Source organism: Panthera uncia, chromosome D1 (assembly GCF_023721935.1).
Source record: "Panthera uncia isolate 11264 chromosome D1, Puncia_PCG_1.0, whole genome shotgun sequence".
Classification (NCBI taxonomy): Eukaryota; Metazoa; Chordata; class Mammalia; order Carnivora; family Felidae; genus Panthera; species Panthera uncia.
In genome coordinates, this window is record NC_064808.1 from 4,272,385 (window position 1) to 4,296,255 (window position 23,871).

Below are 23,871 nucleotides of genomic sequence, written 5' to 3' on the forward strand. Positions count from 1 at the left end.
GGGGAAAGAATGTGGCCAAGCTCAACAGGGGCTCCCCCCCCGATATCTTTCTGCCTACCCTTCCCTGTTCCATAGCCCTGCCCTCTTCTTAGGCCCCCAGGTCCTTCCCAGAGTGGGATGAGAAGAGTAGAGAGGACAGAGAAGAGACTGGAGAGAGAAGGGGCGCTGCCTGCCCATCCCACCCCATGAGGGTGGCTCCCTTCTCTCTGCAGCTGGCCTGGAAGATACTGGAGGCTGGGTGACCGGAGACCTGGGTTCTAGCCTGAGCTCTGACACTGACTTTCTTTGTGACCCAGGGCCCCCATGCAGTGTGGGGAGGAGTCCCTATGTCTCAGTTTCCCAGTGTGTGATCCCCAGGAGAGCCCAGTCTGTGATTTTCATGTCTTCTGCCTGTGAACCCCTCTGTCCACACAAAACCTTTGTGGCCATCTAGTATATAAAACAGATAAAGCAGGGGAGGAGTCTTGAGTCCCAACTGTTAGCAGCTCCCAAGGCACTTCTATAGAAGGTTTCGCTCCACAGAACATGGATTACAAATCCCGTGGCTGGGTCTTCTGGGATACGAGGGAAGTCTGGATCTCTGCTTTACTGGTGCCAGATGCCCTTTGAAACAATACTTGCCTGCCCAAAGTTTACTGGCCTTGCTTCCCTGGCTTCAGATCCAGACAGAGCCTGGGGGAAGGGGCTGACCTTGACAGGGATGGGAAGCAGGCCGGGCTGAGGGTGCCTCCCTCCCCCTCCCAGGGATACACCCCTCCACGGAGCCCTCGGATACCTGTGCGGGGCACCTGGCTGCGGTCCTGGGTCTCCGGCAGGCCAGCTTGCTGCAGACAGCTCTGGAGGAGGCTATAGTGGTAGACGGTCCACGCCCGGGCCTCCGCTCCCTCGAGAGAGCCCTTGCAGTCCAGGCCCACGTCATGGCGCCAGGAGCCAGAGAAGCAGCCTGGGGGTGGCAGGCCAGCGCCTCCTCCCCATGGGCCCTCCTCTTCCTCCAGGTCCTTGGAGGCCAGTGGGCAGTCCCACGCGGGACCCAGTGGATCCAGAGAGAGCTGAGAGGGGCAGAAGTGGTGGGTCTTGGGAAGAGTGGGCAAAGGACACATTAAGTCACCCAAGGGTTACAAGCCCGCCACGCTCCTGACCGTGGGTGATGTTTGGGGCAGACACTGTCCTAAGAACCAGGAGAGGATGGAGTCGGATTAGGGGATGAAGGCCTGTCCCCAGGAGCAGGCAGGTGGGAGTGATTTGTAAACCGTAGGTGCAGTGCCCCGGGGAGGGAGGGGTGGGTAGAAAGCAACGTGCTGCTGGCTGGACCACTGCCCTCCATCCCACGCCAAGGTCTGCCCTAGCTTGGTTCACAGGACCAGAGGTTTTGGTCTGTTTGTTCATCAAGGCAGTCCTGGTGCATAAAACAGTGTCTGGCACGCCATAGCTTCTCAACGAATGTTGACTGAAGAAGAAATGAACAAACGAGCCGAGCGATCACTCTTGAGCTGCTCATTTCTCTCTGCTTGTCCGTAACCTGCCATCACAGAGTTCTGCTGAGGCCTAAATACGTAGATGGATCTGGTCCACTGCCATCAAAGTAGGTCTTGAGGACCTACTGTGTGCCCAACCCTGTGCCAGGCATTGGCAGGGGAAAAAGCCGGTGCCCTTTTTACAGATGTTCTGAGTCATGGAAATGCTTTCTTTGGGTGAAATTTTACACCCCTGCCCCTCTCTGAGTCTGGCTGACTCCCACAGGAGGCTGCTCAGAGGCTCAGTGTGAACACAGTGGGGGACACAGGTGGGCCTGTCCTCCGGGGGACAGGCTGGGCTACCTGTGAGGTTCCTTTGGGCTCTGTGGGGGCCTGGCATCTGCCCTGTCCCACCCCAGGATGCCAGTGAGGCTTGGACTACAGTCATGGGGAGACCGCGTGCTGTGGCCCCGGAGGGCAGGTCTGGGCCCGAGACCTGGGCTTGAATCAGAGCTAACCAGTGCCACATTCGGAGCCTCATGCCTTCTCTTGGAAGGTGTGCTCCCCGAGAGCCCAGACTGTGTGTTCACTGATACATCCCCACCCCCAGAATGGTGTGCACAGACGTACGTGCACGATAAATGTTGCAGGATGAATGGGTGCGTGCCAAAGGGGACCAACGGTGCCCATCCCCAGGGCTGATGGGGGAGCGCCTGGCACTCAGAGCTGGGAGGCAGCAGGGGGTGTGTGCAGCTGGTCGCAGGTCGGTGTCGTCTGCACGGGGGTGCCCCCAGGGTTAGGCTGTTGGATGCCAAACTCTGCCCTCTGAGCCCTCCCTCTGGCCGGGGGCTTGGGCCTTTGCGGGGAACGACCGGAGGATACTCACCATCTTACAGGTGGGGTGGCTGGCAGGCTAATGGCAGAGACAAGGGGAGAGAGACCAAGGCGGGAGTCAGGGCAGCGGGGTCTGTACCCCACTGCCCAACCCCTAAGACGCGGGAAGAGAGGTGGCCGCCAGGGTGCCTCCCCCTCACCCCGTCCCTGACAACAGGTGTCCAAGCCTGCCCCACCTCCACCCCAAGGAGGCGGTGAGATTTCGGCCTCCGGGACCCCTCGGATCCCGCACCCCTGAGCTCACACATCGCGGGCTGAGCCAGGCGGCGCTGGGCCCTTCCAGCGGGCGGCGCGCTGGGTCCCCGAGGCCCCCGCCCCCGCCCCCGCATCCCCCGCTCCCTGGCTCTCCCCGGGGCGCGGGCAGGAGCCGGGGTACCTGGAGGGCTCCCTGACTCTCCCCGGGGCGCGGGCAGGAGCCGGGGTACCTGGAGGGCGGCGGCGGCGGGGCTGGCGGGCAGCGCGGCGGCGGTGGCAGCACGGCGGGAGCGGGTGGCGCCGCTTTATATAGCAGTCCCCGGGAGGGGAGGGAGTGCCCAGTGCGGGGCGGGGGCGGCGCGGGGCCCCAGCCAGCACCCCACCCCCCACCGCCTCGCCGCCCGCGACCCAGCCCGAGACCTGGGCTCCAGGGTGGAGCCGGGGAGAGACGGACAAAGTGGAACAGCCGGCCAGGTGCCAACGGACGGGATGGTCAGAAGAGAGGGTCACAGACACGAGGCTGTGGGGAAGAGAAGGCACAACCGGGACAGGGGCAGAGAGAGCCCGAGAGAGGGACAGAGGGAGAGAAAGTCCGGGAATGAAGGAGGGATGGAAGAAAGGGGGAGGGAGGCGCCGAGGGAGAGGGAGAAGCCGGAGAGGGCAGAGACCGGTGGCCGGGCTGCCCTTGGCCTTTGGGGGTGGGGTGGCCAGGAGAGCAGTCGGGGCACACAGTCTGGAGTCCTGCCCTTGGATAGAGTCCTGGGCTCCCTAGCGCATCCAGCCCACAGCAATGTGTCTCAGCCAGAGCACTCTGGCCTAGGGCAGACTGTCTCAGAAGCCCCTGTTAGGCAGGGGTCCCCATACATCTGTGGGGTTCCTGCCTCACCTCTCCTGGCCCCTGCCAGAGTAGGCACCAATCAGTAAGATGACCCCAGGAGCGGGGCAGTCCCGGTTTCCTGGGGTACCCTCTGCCCTGCAAGAGGCCAAGAGGGAAGGGGGTGCCCAAGCTGTGGGGTTCCCAGTGGATCTGAGCACGGGAAGGGGGGGGGATGTATAGGATCCGCTTCGCCCAAGTCTGCTGGACGCCAGCGGTCACACCCAGTCTCCCCAAGGCAAACAACATGACGCCCGGGTGCACTCACCCAAGCACCCACAGAAGAACACCTCAAGAACTTCTCGAGAAGTCCGTTCTCTTGCTGCGCAGGTAGCCCGAGCTCCACTGTGATCCCACTGGTGGGTGCAGGGGTGGGGCACGGATGTCACCAAGGAGCACGAGCCTTGGCAGTTAACAAGAGTTAAAAACCGAAACTCAACCGAGTAAATTTGAAATATTCTATTGGCTTTATCCAACGATGCATAAATTGGCAACATCCCATCTAGCAGATAGAAAGGAGCTCTGAGAGGCTGTGCAGAGTGGAAGACTTATAGGCAGAGGGGAGCAAGGGCAAAGAAGTTGCACTGGGCAAAAAAAAGTGGGTTCTTGTAAGATCACTTTCCTTTAGGGAACGGCAGAAGTCTATCAAGCACATTGCCCAACTAGTGCTGACGGGTGATTCCCGATCCTGGTTTAAGAATCCATTTCTGAGGGGCGCCCGGGGGGCTCAGTCGGTTGCGTGTCCGACTTGGGCTCAGGTTATGATCTCGCAGTTCTCGAGGTGGAGCCCCGCATCAGGCTCTCGGCTTTCGGTTGTCAGCGTGGAGCCTGCTTTCGGATCCTCTGTGCCGCCCCCCTCCACCTCTCCCCTGCTTGTGCACATGTTGTCTCTCTCAAAAATAAATACACATTAAAAAAAAAATTCATTTCTGGGAGAGCTGAGACTGGGTGTGGCAAAGTGGGACTAAGCATAAGCATCTCCATTTTGAGCCTCTGGGGGTTTTTTGTTTTTGTTTTTAATTTTTAATGTTTATTTATTTATTTTTTAGAGAGAGAGACAGAGTGTGAGCAGGGGAGGGGCAGAGACAGAGGGAGACATGGAGAACCTGAAGCAGGCTCCGGGCTCTGAGCTGTCAGCACAGGGCCCCACGCGGGGCTCGAACTCACAGACCGCGAGATCATGACCTGAGCTGAAGTCGACTGAGCCACCCAGGCGCCCCGAGCCTCTTGTTTTCAACACAAGCCATGCAGCCTCTGCGGGCTCAGGTTTTTCATCCTCGAGTTATGATGCAAACGTTAGCCCAGGCTTGGCAGGCCAGGGGGCACCTAGCAGAAGGTAAGCGCTCCCCTTTGGCCTGTCTTGACTTTGTGCCGTGCGGAGGGCTTTGCGTGCTGTATCTCCCTTCACCCTGTGAGGTGGCAGTTACTAGTCTCTGCCGCTTACAGATGAGGCAAGCGAGGCTCAGAGGGTAAGAGGGCATTTCCTGTGTGGGGACTGCAGGGAGCCCAAGTTTGGCTTCCGGACGGTGTGGGGATGGGGGGACCCCTGGGGTGGGTGGCGGCCCAAGATGGGGGCCATGGCTGGCGGGGATCCAACTGCCTTCCACGAGTAAGTTTGTTTATTTCAAATGTTCGGTTATTTTGAGAGACAGCACGCAAGTGGGGGAGGAGTGGGGGAGGAGTGGGGGAGGGGGGGACAGAAGATCTGAAGCAGGCTCCTCGCTGACAGCAGCAAGCCCGACATGGGGGCTCAAACTCACAAATCATGAGATCGTGACCCGAGCTGAAGTCGGCCGCTCAACAGACTGAGCCACCCAGGCGCCCCCGTTTATTTATTTATTTTTAAGTAATCTCTCCACCCAATGTGGAACTCAAACTCATGACCCCGAGATCAAGAGTCACATGCTCTTCTGACCGAGCCAGCCAGGCTCCCCTACCCTTCCACTTTTTTGCTTGGTCCCTACTCCTGTCCCTTGGGCCGTCCCAGGCCAATGGACATCGCCGGGCGCCATCCCAGCTTCAGTCCCTGCAGGCTGAGTGCTGTCAGAAGTATGGCTTGCCTTCCCTGAACCCCCTTCCGAGCAGGTTTGTCGGGAGCCGGGGCTGCCAGGTTTACTGAGTGTGGTTGTGCAGGTTGCTCACTGCACAAAGGTACCCAGCTCAGTGGTGACCTTCCCTCTGCCACATGGAGCTGCATGTGCCTGGAGGAGACAGATCTTTTCCCAAGTAGCGGGCAGGTGTCCTAAAGGCTAGCATAGTCTTGTGAGGACGACGTGCGCAGGTAAGGGTTTACATGAGGAGGGAGCTAGTTCTCTTCTGGTTGGACGCCCCCCACACCCCGCCTGGCTCGGGCTCCCCACGTAGATGGTTGATAATGGCACCTGCCCAGAAAATGCTTCCCTGAGTAGAAAACGCAGTGACTCAGCCCTAGCTGGAGGAGTCCTGACAGAGACCATTTGCCCCTAGGGTCTCTAGCCAGTGGGACCCACTGTCACCATGGCCTCCCTCCCAGCCTCACGACAGATTCCCGGGCCCAGGGCCGAGATTGCTGCTTTCCTGCTTCCCTACTCTCCCAGCAGAGGAGCTGAGCCCATGGAGGGTAGGGAGTTTACGAGCAGACTCTAGGAGCAGATCCCCCCACTCTATCTGCTACAAAGACTGCATGCTATGCCTTAAGCCTAAGGTGTCTAGAACTCACTGAGCCCTGTACCCTAGTGGCTCTGCCCCTCACTGTGATCTTGGGCTGGGCACTCAGCTTTGCCAGCCTCCACTTCCCCCCTTTTGTAATGAGGCTATCAGTGCTACCTGCGGGGTGGGGGGGGGGGGGGGGCTCTGAGAAAGTATTCTGGGAACTGCAGATGACTAGGTTATTGTTAAGCTACAGACAGGTACTTTAGTGGGGTGGGGAGGAGGAAGGGAAGGCCCTGGAAGCTCTCTTTAACTCACAGGGGCCCAGCCGCTGCCCCACATTCCAAGGGGCTGGGGCAGGGCTAGGGAGTGGGTGGGAGCAGGAGACAAAATATCCCCCAGGACAGACCTGGGTGGGTGCCCAGCTATAGGGGGGACAGGTTCATGGCTGCCGGTACGGAGGCAGGGATAAACCTTGGGTCTGCCATGGGCAGCGAGGTCTTGGCCAAGTTCCCTCCCTTTCTGAGCCTCGGTTTCCCCCTGGAAACTCCACAGATCTGGATCCAGACCTCTGTGTTCTCTCTTCCGGGCCATAGGCTCCTTGGGTGCAGGATGGTTGGCCCCAGAGCCAGGGCCTGGCCAGGCACATAAGAAGCACTATATGAACATATGTAAGAACAGGTGCGTACCTACAGCCGGTGGCCCTGTCACCAGAACATTCCAAATCAGGGGTCTGACCAGTGGCCAGGCCGGTGTTCCAGCACAGCCATTGGGAGGAACAGATTGAATACTCCACCATCTAAGTAGGAGTCCAGATGCTTTGTCCCAGTACTCCAGAGTCCCACCATGCCCTGCCACCCTCCACCCTCCACTCTCCACCCTCCACCCTGCAGGGGCGGGCCTCCAGGGAGGCAGGGCACCCGGGAATGGGCACTGTAGGGACACAGCCTGCATCGGAACCGGCCCCGTTGTCCTGGCGATAGCTCGTGTCCCAGGCACCCCAGGCACCCACAGGGGCAATTATCGAATGTGGGAGGGAGTTTCCATGGCGGCAGTCCCGAGGGGGTGCAGCCAAGGCTTTGGAAGGGGGCAAGGGGCCTTTATCCTGGCACAGTAGGCTTTTGTTCTTGCCCAGCTGTCTCCGAGGACCAGACCAGGACCATGGGTGGGGGGCGGGCTTGGGTTAGAGTACCCCCATCCTTGGGGGTCCTGAACCAGCCTGGCGGGGGGGAGGGGAGGAATAGGGGACAGAGCCCCCTCCTGGGCCCAGCATCCACTGGGAGAACCTTCCTTCCACAGGTGCCAGAGCCTTACCTGCCCCGCCCCCCACCAGAGGCCGGGCAAGGCGGCTTCCCATTGGCTCCTGTTGCTGGCAACCACCTTTCATCAGCCAATGGGCAGCCTCAGTGTATCCTGTTGCACGCAAACCGGGGCTGGTCTAGGAGAGGCCGGGCTGTGAGGGGGTGAGGGTGGGAGTGGAGGGGCAGCTGGTCTCCAATTGGGGGTGGAGAGCACTCAGTCCAACTCCAGCCAGGTTTCTGCTCAGTCAGACTTTATTCTAGGCCTCCCCAGGAGCCCCGCGGGGGCCCCTCGCCCAGCCAGCTGCCCTTAACCAACCACAGTCCTTCAGCTTCCATTCTTGCAAGGGCCCAGCACCGGGACAGCTCCGCGGGAGAACGGCAGGTCTGGGCCCCTGAAACCACACCGTGTGACCTTCCTTCACCCTTGTGTCCGACAGGGTCTGCGGGAAGGGAGCTGATTTGCCAAATCCCGGCAGTAAAGTGCGGTGCCCATTTGTGGGGCAGGCATCAGGCAACCGGGCACTTGGGGTTAGGGGACGCCGAGTCCATGGTACCTCAGAAGCGAGACCTTCAGAATCGGGTATCCAGGAAGGAGGTGGAGCTTCGATGAGACCTGGAGGGGCCCTCAACAGGAGGGCCCCGGGACCGAGTCAGGAGCCCGTGGAAAGTCTTGCCTCGGGTCTGGGGCTTGCGCCGTGGTGGCCTGGGCTCCTCCGGGGGCTGCACCACTATTCGGGGCACCTCGGGTCTGGCGCCTCCCCGCGCTCCTGCCAGCTGCTGGGCCTCGAAGATGGCCTGGGCCCCAGGCAGGCGGGCCTGCGGCCTTGGGGGTGGCCCGGACGTTGACTGAGGCAGCTGGGCCAGCTGGGCCCTGATCTCCCGCTGAAGGTCACGCTCAGACAGGGCCACGCTGTGCACCTGTGAGGGGCGGTTGGCGCTGAGTGTGCCCGGACTGGGGGAGGGCAGGAAACCGTCAGGTCCCCACAGGGCGGGCAGGACCCAGCCCCAGGAAGCGGCTGAGGGCTGAGGGACTGACAGCCAGACTCGCTAAGGGAACCATAGAAAGCCGCTTGAAGCCTGGGGTTTTCACATTCTCTGCTGCTCAGAGGACAGGAACTGAGCTCTGGGGTCTCACTCTGACTTCCTGCCGTGAGACTCAGTTTCCCCAGTTGAGCAGCAGGAGCTGGGCCATTGTGGAAGGCAGGCAGGGGGCACCCACCTGAGACATGAAGACCTCCTCCTGCAGCTGGGTGGGGGGGATGGCTCGTAGGGCACCGAGCGTCTCCAGGAGGCCCGGGCAGGCCAGGCGCTGTTCTGTGGTGCCCAACGCCAGGCGCACCAGCGTCAGCCCCACACGGAACAGCACCTTCACACCTGCAGGCCAGGGGCTCACTCAATGCAGGGCCAGCCCCGCCCCTCCTCAGTCCTGCACCCGAACCTGCTCTTGGCCACACTCCTTCCACCCTCCTGCAGCTCTGCGGCCTTGACTCAGACCAGGAGCAACGAACGACGAACGACGGTGGGGCTGCAACTGGGGGCACTGATGAGTAAGTCTCTGCAGCCGCAGACACGTCGGAGCAAAGCAGCCCGCCAGGAGCCGGGGGCTGCCCCCGCTTCACCCAAGCCTGTTCTCTGGGCCTCAGCAACTCGTCCTTACGAGGAAGGGCCAAGTGGGTGCCAGTTAAGACCCGTGACCTTCTTGTTCTGGAGAGATTCCAGCCAGAGCTCTTCACCCCTGAGCCAAGAGCACAGTGCACATGGGCACACGCACACGCCTGCACGCTCTCAGGCACACTCCGGTGTGACCTCGGGCTGTTCCCGGGGCCTCAGAATCCCTTCCGGGCAGCCTCGGGGACCAATGAGGCCCGGAGACAACTCTGACTCATAAAGAGATGAGAGCCACCAGTCACGTCACCATCACGATGAAAGGAGCCCCTCACAGTGCCCGTCCTGTCCTCAGCGGAGAGGGCGGAAGGGGGCTCAGCCAACTGATCCAGCCCTGCCCTGCCGGGCCCCAGAGGTCGAGGCTGGAGAGGCGGTGACGCGTACATGACAACTTGAACACCTGCGGCCCGAACTCCCAGGGGGCCTGGAGCCGATGGGGCACACAGCAGGTGCTCAATAAATGTACCGATCGACGTCTACCAGCTTTTAGTTGCAACTGCCAGACAACCCGCACAGAACAGGACGCAGGTGGGTTGCCCATGGGGGTCCCCAGGCAGAGCCCCCACGTCCTGAAACGTCCGGCTCAGCTGGGCCCCGACTCCACTCACTCTCGGCCCGACCTCTCTGGCTTCATCTTTCTCCACGCCCGTGCCCGCCAAGTCATCTGTAGCCGCGACCCTGCGGACAGTGTCTCTCCTGGCCTCGCGGCCTCCACACGGGCCCTGCCAGTTTATGCCTCCCCCCATGCAGAGGCCAAAAGCATCTTGAAAACAGCACTCTCCTCCCACTGCGCCCCTAACACTCGGTCACATCCCTTGTTTTATTTTCTTCGTGGCACTTAGGACAATCTATAAATACCTGCTCTTTTTTTTTTAAGCTCTATGCTCACCGTGGGGCTTGAACTCACGTCCCCAAGATCAAGAGTCGCATGCTCTACGACGGAGCCAGCCAGGCACCTCTATAAATATCTTGTTATATGGTTACTGCTGTCTCCCCGCCCCCCCCCCCCCCCAAAATAGGGGTCCCCCCCGCTCGGGAGCCCCGTGTCTACAGCAGTGCCTGGCACCCAGTGCCTGTGGGCTCCGGGGATGAGCGCCGTTCCGCTCCTACTGGCCGCGTCCCTGCCGCTGGCCGTGCCTACTGAGCCCGGTCCCTGAACAGCTCCACTGCCGCGATCGATCTCCCCACCTCTGCCCCCAGCCCGCCTCCAGGCAGAGCCTGCCCTCCCTAAGGGGGGGTCTCACCACAGGCGCAAAGCTGGGGATGACACTGGTGATGTGCAGCCAGGGGCTGCGCCGTTACCCCAGCGCCAACCCGACGCCATCACCCTGAACACACTCTGGCACCCCCACCCAGGCCGGGATTGGCAGCGGCAGGTGGGGCCAGGCACGGCTGGTGCACCCGTCCCCGTGCGCACCCCAGGCTCCTGGCCCTGGCCACGCCCCGCCTCCAGCTGCCTACTCACCCTCGCTGAGGAAGGCATCCCAGACGCGCAGCACCGTGGGGAAGGGCAGGGAGCGGGCGAAGAGGCACAGGAACCACTCGGGCAGGTACAGCAGAGGCCCGACGCCCACCTGCTGCAGGTGCTTGTGCACGCGCGGGAGCAGCCGCCGGAGCAGGGCCGCGAACACTTCAGCGTCCAGCTGCACAGCCTCCTGCAGCCACGTCCGTCCGTCCGTCAGCACGACTCGCAAACCCCGGGCTGCCCCTCTCAGTCCCTAGGCCCCTGCCTGCCTGCCTGCCTGCCCAGCCCCTCCCCTGTGCCCTCCGACCCCCTCCAGCCTCTCACCATGTGGGGCCCGTAGTAGCCGGGGAGGTACACCTCACAAATCTGCACCAGGCACCAGAAGGCCTCCTGCGGGAGGGGCACAGGCCGTGAATGCCCGCCCCGAGGGGACCACAGAGGGAAGCACAGGGCAGGGGAAAAGAGCACGGGGGAGGGCCTGGGCATCATCCGGGGGTGGCTCTGGAGCCTGGAGCCTAAACGCGGCCTAAACTCAGGCTCTGACCGAAAGACTCCTCACTGCCCAGGTAGAGGCCGATGATGGGTTTAGGAAGGTGGAAGTCACAGGGCTCACAGTATCGATTTTCAGAGTCACAGAGTTGGGGCTCACTGGTCAAGGGTTGGGAGGCTCCCAGAGTTCAAGTCCTGGGTTCGTGGGGGGTCATAAGGGTCAGAAGTCATGGTCACGGGGCTCAAAATCAGGAGTTGTGAAGTCAAGGTGATGACATCCAGGTTCTCAGATCACCGGGACAGGGGTCAGGGACCAAGGGTCCCAGGTTTCTGGAGTCAAGATCGTTGGCCTTGAAGGTCACGGAGGTTGGTGGTCATGAGGCCCCAGGTCACTAGCACAGGATCTGGGAGTCAAGGATCCCAGGTCCCTGAGTCCAGAGTTCCTGGGGTTGGGGGTCACGGATCACTGGGGTTGGGGTGTCAGGGTCTCGAATCCCTGAGGTAGGGTCTAGGGCACTCACCTCTGGGGGCAGGTGCATGAGCAGCACAGCAGCCACAGGGCCCTGGGCCTGACAGTAGCCCTGTTCGGGCCGATGCAGCGTGTAGGCCTTGAGTACCTGCAGGAGCCCCTGCTGCCTGTACCAGAAGACCCCGTTAGGGGTCAGTCCTCCAGGCACCCCTTCCCCACCCGCTGGCGGCCCCTCCCCAGGCCTCAGCCCCCCTGGGCCTCACTGGGTCCCCTGAGATGGAAGGATATAAAGCTGAGGTGGGGGCCTGGGCCGATGTGCCCTGGGGATCGTGGGGCCGGAGGTCTCTGGGGGTCCCTGGCCTCCTACCCATGACCCTGAGGTGACACAAACATCTCGTGCAGAGGGAACTGGCGGTGCAGGTCCCTGCTGATGGTCTCCATCCAATGCGGGTCTCCAGGGGCCTTGGCCAGTTCCTGTGGGTGGACAGGAATGTGGGGGTGAGGGCTCAGAGTGGCGAGGGGCTCTGAGAAGGGCAGGCAGGACCCCTGCCAACTCTATTACCTTATAGGTGTCGGGGCTGTTCTTTTGACACACGTGGGCCCCGCACAACAGAGGCCAGCACCGGGCCCGCAGAGCCGAGGGGATGCCTTTCCGGCACTGAATTTTTACCTGTGGGCGAGGCCAAGGGGTCCCGTTAGAACAGCTAGGCCAGCCTCTCCTGCTTCTGTTGGCAGGTCCCAAGCCCCAGCCTGTCGTGGGGCAAGGGTCACTTTGGGCGGTAGGGGAAAAAGGCAGGAGGTCCCGGGATGCGGGAGGGGTAAATTTTGCCAGGGCACGGGCAGAGGCAATGGGACCATCGTCCCCTCACCTTCTTGTATCGCCGAGACATGGTTTTCTCCCAGTGTGAGGTCATCTCTACCCACTTCATCTCTCGCTGGCGGATAAGGTCTGCAGGAGGGTGACCGGGCCTGAGGGCACATGACACAGGTGTCGAGGTGTGGGCCAGCTGTTACCTAGAGCCCACATCTGCCACCCTTCATGCTACCCAGGTAAACTCAGCTCCTGGCCCTGGAGATCTCTGGGGAGCCCTGGGGCGGGGGTGGGGTGGGGGGATGACCTGTCACCCAGGAGTTGCCAATCGTTGTCATGGGGACAGGAAAGGATGTGGCTCTGATGTGGGCAGAAGCAGGAGAGGCTGAAGGGGGTGTGTAGGAGTGTGCTGGGGGAGGGGCTGGTTGGCCGTCCCCCAGGGTAAGAGAAGCTAAGTGGACAGAGCCCCGGACTAGAAGCCAGGAGTCCTGAGTTTGAATGTAGTTCTATTTGGTCGCCGGCGTGACCTCGGGCAAGTTCCTATCTGCACTTGTTTTCCTGTCTGTGTATTGGGAACGGGAGAGGGTGAGGGAAGAGGTGTGGGTTCTTTGGTTAGGTTCTGGGATTATTGGGGCAGAGATTAAAAGGGGAAGGATGTTTGGCCTTAAGGATAGGTGCAAAGCATTGGAGGTTCAGGGTAAAAGAGACAGATCAGAGACACTCTTGTCTCAGCCCCGCTGGCTTTAGGATTCTACCTGGAGTGTGAGAAGGGGTGACACTGGCTGAGTCCCCAGACCCTCCAGGACCCTCGCGGTTGAGCCTCACTCTAAAATTCATCCCTCAGCCCCCACCTCAGCCCCAGCACCCCGCTGCCCCCCATCTCTCCCCCGCTTACCCTGGCTCTGCTGAGCTGCCCCCAATGAAGCCATAGCGGTCAGCCTGGCGATATGGGCCAGGCCCACTCAGCTCGGAGTCAGATCCCAAAGAGCTGGAGTCATCCTGCAGCTCTGAAGTTTGCACCAGGTCCTCCCCTAGGGCCTGGGCCATGGTGCCCCAGACCCCTGCTACAACAGGCTGCAAGATGTGGGGAGAGCCAGGGTGAGAGGCAACTCCTGATCGGCCTGGGGCCTGGGCTCCCATCTAGCCGGTCCCCAGCCCGAGGACCTGACTGTGTGAGGTTCAGAGAGAAGAGGCTTCGGGGTATCTCACCAAGCTCCTTCTGTCCCCACTTTTATTGGGGGAGGGGAGGGTGGGCCCTGAAGTGGCAGAAAAGCCAGACCTCTGCATAGAGGCCCAGCCCCAGGCCCAGCCCCTGCCCCTGCCCCCCCCAGCCCAGCTTACCTCCCTGCTGCACCTCACCTCCTCCTCTCACTTCCTCCTCAGTAGCAGACAGCAACCGCTGGGGGCCCCTCCCACACTACCCTCCCGAGTGTGTGGGGGGGTCACCCCTTCCTCCCCGAGGCTCTTCCGGTCTGCCCCAGTGCTGTGGGCTCCTCCCACCCTTCCCGTGGGCTCTCCGTGGGCCCCCGTGGGCTGGATGGCGGCAGGCTTAGGTTTCCGCCATGGGTGTGACGGGTCAGGGCCCACCAGAGGTACAGAGGCCAGGCCACCTCCAGTTTTGAGGTTACCGGCACATAAAGCAGTTCAGGATTCCAGCGAGAATTAGGGTTTATTATAGTTTTGCTCTTTACAAAGTAATGCTTTGGACACGCACATAATGCAGCGTTATTATGCACTCAAGAAGCAATGACGGAACTTATAAAAAATATATTAACTTAGCGCGCACCACAGTGTGGACCATAAAAAAAATAGCGCGCACCACAGTGTGGACCAAAACGCGGTGGGTGTCTGAGTCTGGCCAGCTGCCTGGGGGCCACAAAGACTCAGGAGGTAAAAGTCCTCCATGAATGTGAAGCTGGGGTTTTGGCCCAGCCCCTTGCTATCTCTGAGCCTCAGTTTCTTTTTCTGCACCTTGAGGACTTAATCCGTGGTGTATCGGGAGACAGTTATTAACGTACTCACACCACACTCCCGCCCAGGGTGGGTGGGAAAGACTGGTCAGCCTTTGATAGAGAAAAACAACTTCCACAGTATTTCCGGTCCCATACCTTCGGAACTGGAGTCGGTCATTCGTCAGGGGAGGGACCAGACTCGACCCCGCCCCACCAAGCCCCACCCCACTGGCCGGGCTCCGTCCTGGACACACACCCAAACTCAGCGCAAGCCCCGCCCCGTCACCTATGCCCCGCCTCCGGACCGCCGCGGCCGCTGCTCCCGGCGTCCGGCGGGGGCGCTAGAGCGCGGGGGCAGCGCGCGCGGGGCGGGGCGGCAGGCCGAGGAGGCGGGGCGGCAGGCCGGGGCGGGCTGGGGCGGGCGGAAGGAGCGCCAGGCCGGAAGGAGGCAGCGGGAGGGCGGGCGGCAGGAGTGGGCCCGGAGCTGCTGGCCCGGAGCGGCGGCGCCGCCATGTCCGACAGCGAGAAGCTCAACCTGGACTCTATCATCGGGCGCCTGCTGGAAGGTTGGCCGGGGCGGGGGAGGTCGGCGCCCGCCGCGCCCGGGCCCCCTGCCTGGCCCGGAAGTGGTGCGCGGGCGGGCCTGCCCCTCCCAGGGCCAGCTTAGATTGGGCGGGGACGGGCCGCGAGGTCCCGCCGCTGCGGCTGCCCCCCAGTCGCAGCGCGCCTGGGGGGGGGGGGGGGCTCCAGGGACCCCCTGGCTCGAGGGGACAGCCCCCTCTCCTGGGCCCGGGGCGCACGGGTCGACCTGCGCTCTCCGGGCGAGGAAGAAACCTGAGAAACCTAGCTCCACCCCTCCCAGGGGTCCTGCGCCGTAGGGTGGGGTGTTGGATGGCAGGCCCCTGGGCACAGCAGACCCCCCTCCTGGAGGGGTCCCGACCTGGGAGGCCCGAGGCGGAGGTCCTGGGAGGCTCAACAGCGACAGCTGCCCCTGGGGCAAGGAGGGGCCCAGAAAGCCCATGAGCCCCCAGATGTGCCCATAGGGCCACTTGCGTCGTCCACCTTCCTCCTGCCTGAGGGACCAGAGTCTTGATGCCCCATTCCGTCCCCAGTGCAGGGCTCGCGGCCTGGAAAGAATGTACAGCTAACAGAAAACGAGATCCGTGGTCTGTGCCTCAAATCACGGGAGATTTTCCTGAGCCAGCCCATTCTTCTGGAGCTGGAGGCACCCCTCAAGATCTGCGGTGAGCCCCCTGCCCAGGCCCCTTTTGCTTTCTGAAAGTGGAATCTTCCTCCCCTCCAAGTCCTTGGATTGCTCCTCCCTGGAGCCCAGACTTGGTCCTGGGTTCAAGTGTAACCCCTGCACCTAGCGCTGAACAGGTTCTCTGGGTCACAGGTGACATCCATGGCCAGTACTACGACCTTTTGCGGCTCTTTGAGTACGGCGGCTTCCCTCCAGAGAGCAACTACCTCTTCCTGGGGGACTACGTGGACCGGGGCAAGCAGTCTTTGGAGACCATCTGCCTGCTGCTGGCCTATAAGATCAAGTACCCAGAGAACTTCTTCCTGCTCCGTGGGAACCACGAGTGTGCCAGCATCAACCGCATCTATGGCTTCTATGATGAGTGTGAGTAGGCAGAGTATCTGGGGTTGCCCAAGTCCGTGAGGGACTCCGCTACTCAGTGGGACCCTCACACTGGCCTGGCAGTAGATGTATTAGTGTCTGACAGGTACCTGCAGAGTATGAGCTCTATGAAGGGTGCACGTCGGTTCATGGCTCTCCACCCTGCCCTCCTGGCATGGGGCCTGGCACTCAGGAGGGGTCTGGTGAATGGCTGTTGACTGAGGACCATATATATTCTAATGTGGGGCCCTGCCTGAGGACACTCCCCTCCAGTACATCCATTAAGCACTTAGGATGCCTATTTGGACTGGGTTCTGTCTACCAGAAGCTGAGATAAACCAGACCTAGTCTTGGCCTGGCCCTGCTCACCGGGTGGGGGCGGGTTGTTCCATATTGGAACTCAGGTTCCTGTGGACTCCGCTGCTTTAGAATTCTTCCAGGACGGCTGGTAGGCAGTGGAGTCGGGGAAGGGGGGCAGGGAAGGGGGCTTCTCTTGCCTTCCATCCTTCCCCCAGCTGTGTCTGAGCGGCCCACAAAGTGTGCCGGGCGGGGGGCAGCTGGGCCTCACGAGGCATCTCCCTCCTGGCAGGCAAGAGGCGCTACAACATTAAACTGTGGAAAACCTTTACCGACTGCTTCAACTGCCTGCCCATTGCTGCCATTGTGGACGAGAAAATCTTCTGCTGCCATGGAGGTGAGGGTGGCTCTGAGGCACGTGTGGAAGGAATGTCTGGGAAGGAAGAGCCCCAGGCCACATCCCAGGGGTCTTGGTTTGCATGTCGCATCTTCCAGAAAGCCCCCCCCCCCCCGCCCCGGTGTTAGGTCGCACTCACCCCCATTTTGGCCTTGGCATCGTGAATGTACTTTGTCTCCTTTGTTCAGAGAGCTCTTTGGTCCTTGAGGGCAGGAACCTGAAGAGGCAGAAGGCGATGACTTCTGCCCGCCTGGCCTCCTGGGACTCTGGGAGAGAGCCAGGTGGTGGTGGGTGAGGGGAGACTGGCCGGCAAAGGCTTTCTGGAGCAGGAGGGCTTCGAGGCTGGTTTGAGAAAAGTGACCTGTGTCCCCCTTCCCCCCACGCGCCCCAGGCCTGTCCCCGGACCTGCAATCCATGGAGCAGATTCGGCGTATCATGCGGCCGACAGACGTGCCTGACCAGGGCTTGCTATGTGACCTGCTGTGGTCTGACCCTGACAAGGACGTGCAGGGCTGGGGGGAGAATGACCGTGGTGTCTCCTTTACCTTTGGGGCCGAGGTAGTGGCCAAGTTCCTACACAAACACGACTTGGACCTCATCTGCCGGGCACACCAGGTGGGCTGGCCACCCTGGGCCGGGGGGGAGCCGGGGCCTGGTAGCTAGCACCTACTGAGCTAACTGCCCCCATCCTCCTCCAGGTGGTGGAAGACGGCTATGAGTTCTTTGCCAAGCGGCAGCTGGTGACACTCTTCTCAGCTCCCAACTACTGTGGCGAGTTTGACAACGCAGGCGCCATGATGAGTGTGGATGAGACGCTCATGTGCTCCTTCCAGGTGGGGATGGGGAAGGACGGGGCCCGTGACCCCACGGCTTAGCCCGTGAGCCTGACCAGCTTTGTCTCTTTTAGATCCTCAAGCCCGCTGACAAGAACAAGGGGAAATACGGGCAGTTCAGCGGCCTGAACCCTGGAGGCCGGCCCATCACCCCCCCCCCGCAACTCCGCCAAAGCCAAGAAATAGCCTCCACGTGCCCGCACTCTGCCCCAGATGGTGGATTGTACAGAAATTATGTGGCCGTTGGGGGGGTTCGTGCTGGCTCCCCCCAGGCCCACCTGTCACGGGGAGCACGGAGCCTTGGTATATTTTTCTTTTTCTTTTTTTTTAATGAATCGATAGCAGCGTCCAGTCCCCCAGGGCTCCTTCCGCCTGCACCGGCGGTGGTGACAAGCAGGACCCTGGGGCTGAGGCTGCAGCTCAGGGCAAAGCAGGGCCAGATGTGGGTTTCCAGCCTCGCTTGGCCTCAGGGCCAGCAGACAGATCCTGGGGCGACCCATCTGGTCTCTTGAATAAAGGTCAAAGCTGGATTCTCGCCACGGCCTCTGTCTCCCTTGTCCCAAATACTGAGCCTGGCAGCCCTTCTGCCCAGAGCCGCTTGGGAGGACAGGCTTGCTGGGCATGGGGCGCCAGCCAAGGCAACCCCAGCCACAGGCTCGGGTCCACAGGGGCTTAGAATTCCAAACCAGGGCCAGACAGCATAGAGAAAACAAGAAAAATAGTCTGCCGGCTCAAGGGATCCCAGGGGCGTGCCCAGGGTTTTAAGGAAGGGACACGTCATGGTTGGCAAAGCCGGGAGAGTAGCAGGGGCCAAGAGCCCCTTTGTGACTTTTGTCTTAGGGAAGGCAGGTGTCCACCCTGGCTACGTAGTTAGGAGTCTGGCCTGAAGGCCTACGGGGAGGAACAGGTGAGGGACCTCCCATCAGGTGGCAGCTCAGTGCCAAACCTGGGAACAGACATGATTGGTTGGGAGTTGGTGAGAGAAGACAGGACCCAGGCTAGTCACAGACAGCTGGGAGGGGTCTGAGGTGGGGACAAGACCAACCAGCTCCACTCCAGCACAGCCCGCCTTTACCACCCACCAGGGCAGAGATCAGCCCTCTGGGGGAAGGGGGAGGCCGTGGCTTCGTCTAGTCCAGGGCCTCTGGACATGGCCTTGTTCTCAGTTCAGCCTTCACCCTCACTATCTTCAGCCAGCACAGGGCTGGGGCCGGGAGGGGAGCGTGCAGGGGCGAGGACGGAGCCAAAGAACAGCGAGCGGAACTGGAAGGGAGCAGAGGAAGCGGGGTGAGTTCTGGAGGATGCTCCCTCCTTGCCTCCCACCCACCCCTGCCTCCATCTCCAGCCCCTACCTTCTTGGGGGGGGGAGTCCCAGGCTCTATACTGGGCTCTGTGTCGTTGTCCTCTGAGTAGGGGCCAGGGCTAGAAGGGGGCTGGTGGCCAGGTGAAAAGGACATAGAGGGTACTGCCCGGGAGCCCTCGATGTCTGCAGTAGTTTCCATGGCGATCATGTAAGAGTCAATGTCGTCATTGGCAAAGTCATCCAGGTGGGGTGTGCTGTAGGCAGGAACACGGTGTCAGGAACAGGGAGAAAAGAGGGTACAGAGGCAGGGCCTCTCCTTAGAGGACTCAGAGGGGGCTGTAAAAGCCTTGTGACCAGTGATGATCCCTTGGCTTCACTACCTTCTCACTTAGTTGGAGGGGAAAAGACGTAGTGGTTAAGTGGAGGCTTCCTGCAGGGAGTGGACCTGGAATCCGTTTGATGAGAGTTCAGATCAGGGCCTGAGGGAGGCATCCTGGGAGCGAGTTTAGCTCAGTTTGGGTAGGGGAGCATCAAATCCTCTGAGCTAGACCACCTGGGGCCAAAGCCTCCACCTTCCCGGGAGACAGAGCTGGAGAGCACTGGGGCCCAGGGACGTGCTGGGCGGGGGGCCAGACTAAACTTCCTCTGTTTCGGCTACACTGGGCCCATCCTCCCCATCCCACCTGCCCTTCCAGCCACCTGCTTTCCCCAGCCCCAGGCAGCTCCCTGCCTCCCAGCAGCCTGTTCCCTCCTTGGCCTGGGAAGAGGCTCAGAGGGGAGGACTCAGCCAGAGAAGGAAACCAGCCCGACCTTGGGGACACTTCCCTGGGTGGGAGGGATCTCTGAGCACAGCTGATCGGGAAGGCTGAGCCTGCGGGGCTGGAAGGGGCTGTGAGGACTGTAGGGGCTGGGGCCTGACAGGAAGTGTGTGCGCTGGGGGTGGCACGCGGGCGGCAGGCTCAGGCCAGGGTGCAGAGGTGGCAGTGGGGAGGCGTGGGCAGGCGGGTGGGCATCCTCACCTGTCAGCCTGGAGCGGAGGCGCCAGCCTGTGTCGCTCTGGGGAGCGCAGGTCCGACTCGGACATTGTGGCCAGGACGAAGTGTCCGTCCAGCAGGGAGTCCTTGATGGCAAAGATGGCTGGCCTAGGCAGATGACAGGTCCCGGGCCGGGTCAGGGCTTTTCAGCTCCCGGCAGCCCAGAGCCTCCCCTCCCACACCTGAGGCTGGGAATTACCTGCCTGGCACATCGAAGTGAATGCTAAGAGACAAGTTTGCGGACTCTGCGAAAGTCAGGAGTCCCTGGGGGTGGAGAGGCAGAGCGGTGAGCCTGGGCGGGGCCGGGAGGGCAGGGTGGGGAGCGTGTTGGGGGGAAACTCACCCGGAATTCCTTGAGGCAGAAAGTGATGGCCACCCCTTCCCGGGCCTGCAGCTGCTGGAAGTCCTCCTCCCCGATGCTCATCTCCGTCACCATGGCTTTGACAGTCCTGTCTGGAGGCAGGAGCAGGAGGAACCCAGGCCTCTGGGCCCTGTCCCCTCTTACCCCGGCTGCCCCCACCCCACCCCCCCGCCCTGAGTCATCCCAGGCCGCATCTGGCTCCCTCACCTGCCTCGTCCTCCTGGTAGCTGCGCAGGATGACCCTGCGGCCAGAGCCGATGCCCAGCGTCACTTCTGCCAATGTGGGGGGGAAGGGCTGAACAGCCTCCCCCAGGACCCTGTTGAGGAGGGCACAGCATCACACCAAGGCTTGGCCCTGCCCAGGGCCTTCGCTCTTGGTGAGCTGAGGCAGAGCTGTGGCGCGGGTTATTAGCGCACAGATACCTACCATGTGCCAGGCCTAGCACGCCCTGGGAGGGAGGACAGGATGAGGGGGACCTGGTTCCTACCCCATCCAAAGCTCTCTGGCTGTTGGAGAAAAGTCCACCGCAAGGGATGGGGCAGACCAGAGCAGAATCCAGAGGAGGTAACAGGAAGGATGGGCTGTTGCATGGGCCGAACCAGGCAGGCAGCACCTGCCCACCGAGGGGTGGGAAACCACAGCGGTGCCATCCATCAACTCGGCCTTCAGAAAAAGGCCTTAAATCTTCATCTCTTAGAATACACGTTAACAAGTATTCACGTACGAGACAACGTCTGGAATTGGCCTCAAGACAATTGAGACGGGAGTGGGCATCTGCTTTTACAGATATTTGAAATTGTCCACGAAACAAGGAAAAACAATTGCTCATTAAAAGAAAAAAATAGCACCCAAATCCAGACTAGAGGTGATACCCTTCCCTCTTCCTTTACCCAAAGGAGTCCTGAGCGCACTATCCCAACAGAACTCAGAAAAATAGACTGTAGGGACTCAAAGGGAACTTCAGATACCACATCTTATGGCTACCAAAATGAACATGACCTTGGGCTACTCAAATACAAGCAGCATCCAGCAGAGGGTGGGAGGGGAGCTACCCCTCTCCACACTAGTGTTCTCCACTGGAGCCCCCAGCTGCCAGGTCCTGCACTGCCCCTGGGTGTTCAGATTTTCCCAGAACAGAGCCCCACCCCCATGGCTGCTTATTCAGGCAGCCGTTCTGGACCATGACCTCCCTGTCCAGCCTCCTTCCTTGGGCTGCGGACTCCTCAAATCTACAGTCCAGGCAGATAGGAGAAGAGGCTGCTCTCGAAAGAACACGGTCCCAGAAGGATGACCCCACCAGAGAAGGGTTTTGAGCTCCTGAGCCACAAAGCTTAAAGATGGACGTTCAAGGCTGTTCAGGCCAGAGAGAGGATTTACGTGCAAACCAAAGACATGCTTGGTTGGTTGCCTGCTTGCTTTTTTTCTTTCTTTCTTTTTAAACATTTTTTAAAGTTTATTTTGAGAGAGAGAGAGAGAGAGCAAGTGAGGGAGGGACAGAGAGAGAGGGAGAAAATCCCAAGCAGGCGCCACACCCAGCACAGAGCCCAACACGAGGCTTGATCCCATGACCCTGGGATCGTGACCTGAGCCAACATCAAGAGTCGGATACTCTGAGACACCCAGGTGCTTCAAAGACCTGCCTTCTAAAAGAGGAGTCAGAATGGGTCTGAATGGCCAGAAAGCCAAGCTGGACCTTTGGGGTGGAGAACACAGGCTCCTGAAGATCCTGAGGACCCTGGGGCACCGCCCTCCTCCATTCCAGCCTCTGCCTAAGAGCCAGACCAGGCCCCGACAGCAAATGTAGAAGAGAAAATGAAGAAGGCATCTCCTTAAATTGACTCTTGAAGCTCCAGAGAAGAAAAAAAGACCCACGGCTCAGCTTGTAGCCAGCCGACAGACTCACCGTGCGGGGGCACGGAGCACATGGGAGCACAAGGCTGGGTCGAAGACGGCCTGCAGGGACTCGCATTCCTGGAAGGACAGGTTGTGAGTCTTCCTCACCCCTGGATGGGCAGACAGGGTCTCAGTGGGTCCTGCTAACCTCCACCCCAGGGACCCCGTGGCCAGCCGGCTGCCCGCTCACCGTATCTGCAGTGCAGCTGGACCACCAGGCGGCTGTTCCTGCCATTCAGCGAGATGCAGCATCTCTCCACAGTCTTCTCCACCGTCGCCAGCGAGCGGAAGACGGCCAGGAACGACTGAGTGGGGCAAATCCATCGGCTCAGTGCTGTGCCTCCACCGACCAGCTTCCACGTCCCGTGGAGGACCTGGCCATCCCAGGCTCAGCACTGTCACGGCAGGAAAGGAGCTCCACAACGTGCAGAACGTTTACGCCTTTCTGGGCCTTTGTTCATGCTGTCACACGTGTCCGGGATGCCTTGAAAGACCCACTTACCTTTCAAGGACCAACCTGAATATCACCACTCTCTCCAAACCCCGGCAGAATCAACCACCCTCTCCGTATCTCCCGTTATGCTCTGTGGTCTTTACTGTGCCCCTCACCGCATTTGACACCGGCTGGCTCCTGCAGTACCTCTCCCTCCCCAGGCAGTATCTACCGAATGTCCCAGAGCAGACACGTTCCAGGGCAGCGGCACAGGGCCGCTGATGAGGGAAGGGCCTCACCTTCATCAAGATCTTACAGCGCAGGGCTTCCTGACCAGGGGTGGCTGCCTGGTACTGCTGGAAGAAGAGTGGGGCAAAGAGGAAGCAGGCATAGGCAGAGCGAGAGGAGTTCACCGTCCGGAGAGAGAGCTGGGCCAGGAAGAGCAGGGAAAGGGATGCGGTCAGGGGGCAGAGACGGCCCTGCCCTCTGGCTGGCTTTTGTCGCACACTTGCCCTACTGTCCTCCGCCGGCACCTGTGGAAATCCTCCCTCTCGGTCCCGTCAGCGGATGCCTTCTCCCCGAAGCCTTCCCTGAGTCCCTGGCGGCACTGCTCCCACAGCAAGGGGTCTACATACTCTGCCTTTTCCCCTAGTCACCCCCCACCCGCCACCGGGCACTTCAGGGACCAGGGAAGATGACAGGGCCGGAACTGACGCCGCAACAACGGGGTGGGGGGAGGGGGGAACAAACTCAGCAGACAAATCTGCCCAAGGGCATCTGGCCTGATGGGAGGCGAAACGGGCTCCCTGCTGTAATCCCACCCACCCCCTCACCCCGTCTTCCAGGGGCTCCAGGTAGAGCTCATCCCCGATACGGGACAGGGAATGGACGGCCTTGCCGAGCACTGCGGGGAGGAGAAAAGAAACGGGGGTTAGGCTGGCATCTCCCGCGGTTCCACGTGCCCCCGCCCACCGGTCGCCCCCAACTCACCCTTCACGTTGCCGCCCGCGACCAGACACTTCATGCTGCGCCCAGGACCGGGGCCGGGCCTGGCCCGCGACCGAGCTGAGACTGGCGGCCGGCCCGCAACGGATCCCAACCCAACACCGGGGAGGCGGCTGGTCCCCGGGTCTCGGCCGCCGCCGCGGGGCCCCCGGGGGTTCCCTTCCCGCGCACCGCCCCCCGGAAGCCCCGCCCCGCGTTCTCATTGGCCCACACACCGGCGCCTCCGTCACGTGAGAAAAACGCTCGCAGGCTCCGCCGTCACGTGACGGAGTCCTCGGTCGGGAGGCGGGCCGCGCGGGGACTGGAGCCGGGAGCGCCGGCCCCTGCGTTTTCGCGCCCCTGGGCAGCGGGCCGGCCGGCTCGGCTGGGCCTCGGCGGCCGCGCACCCGCGGCCGCCATGGAGCGAGCACCGGGCTCGGAGCCCTGAGATGTACGGGCTCGCCCGCCTGGCTCACTTAGTACAGATCTTCCTGGGTGTCGTCTGGATACCTGG

The 23,871-nt window shown here is 61.3% G+C and overlaps 3 protein-coding genes across 7 annotated transcripts; 1 reads left to right on the forward strand and 2 right to left on the reverse strand.

The window, feature by feature from the left end:
- Positions 1 to 7,580: 7,580 nt before the first annotated feature.
- Positions 7,581 to 13,664, reverse strand: TBC1D10C (TBC1 domain family member 10C). 3 transcript variants are annotated; one of them, XM_049642507.1, is made up of 10 exons: positions 13,605 to 13,664; positions 13,141 to 13,319; positions 12,304 to 12,403; positions 11,997 to 12,104; positions 11,802 to 11,908; positions 11,487 to 11,601; positions 10,801 to 10,866; positions 10,477 to 10,666; positions 8,566 to 8,720; positions 7,581 to 8,264 (listed from the first exon to the last, which is right to left on the reverse strand). In XM_049642507.1, the coding sequence occupies exons 2-10, from the start codon at positions 13,290 to 13,292 to the stop codon at positions 7,917 to 7,919; spliced, it is 1,341 nt and encodes a 446-aa protein (XP_049498464.1). In that variant the 5' UTR covers positions 13,293 to 13,319; positions 13,605 to 13,664; the 3' UTR covers positions 7,581 to 7,916. The 3 variants fall into 3 exon arrangements, with proteins under 3 accessions (XP_049498464.1, XP_049498455.1, XP_049498453.1); XM_049642498.1 differs by having other exon boundaries at positions 13,587 to 13,647; XM_049642496.1 differs by lacking the exon at positions 13,605 to 13,664 and having other exon boundaries at positions 13,141 to 13,569.
- A 948-nt stretch (positions 13,665 to 14,612) lies between these two features.
- Positions 14,613 to 17,677, forward strand: PPP1CA (protein phosphatase 1 catalytic subunit alpha). Its single transcript, XM_049642554.1, is given in 8 exon segments — positions 14,613 to 14,763; positions 15,310 to 15,441; positions 15,594 to 15,824; positions 16,411 to 16,515; positions 16,907 to 17,130; positions 17,214 to 17,348; positions 17,423 to 17,500; positions 17,502 to 17,677. Coding segments are annotated over 8 exon segments (993 nt in total). The 5' UTR covers positions 14,613 to 14,708; the 3' UTR covers positions 17,535 to 17,677.
- RAD9A (RAD9 checkpoint clamp component A) lies at positions 17,657 to 23,597 on the reverse strand. Of its 3 annotated transcripts, XM_049642531.1 has the most exons (11): positions 23,364 to 23,597; positions 23,207 to 23,277; positions 22,673 to 22,801; positions 22,131 to 22,245; positions 21,951 to 22,050; positions 20,254 to 20,363; positions 20,029 to 20,138; positions 19,885 to 19,949; positions 19,671 to 19,793; positions 18,701 to 18,905; positions 17,657 to 18,611 (listed from the first exon to the last, which is right to left on the reverse strand). In XM_049642531.1, exons 1-11 carry the CDS (start codon positions 23,395 to 23,397, stop codon positions 18,516 to 18,518), a joined length of 1,158 nt encoding a protein of 385 aa, XP_049498488.1. In that variant the 5' UTR covers positions 23,398 to 23,597; the 3' UTR covers positions 17,657 to 18,515. The 3 variants fall into 3 exon arrangements, with proteins under 3 accessions (XP_049498488.1, XP_049498498.1, XP_049498478.1); XM_049642541.1 differs by lacking the exons at positions 23,207 to 23,277; positions 23,364 to 23,597 and having other exon boundaries at positions 20,029 to 20,134; positions 22,131 to 23,200; XM_049642521.1 differs by lacking the exons at positions 21,951 to 22,050; positions 22,131 to 22,245; positions 22,673 to 22,801; positions 23,207 to 23,277; positions 23,364 to 23,597 and having other exon boundaries at positions 20,029 to 20,134; positions 20,254 to 21,944.
- Positions 23,598 to 23,871: the final 274 nt, after the last annotated feature.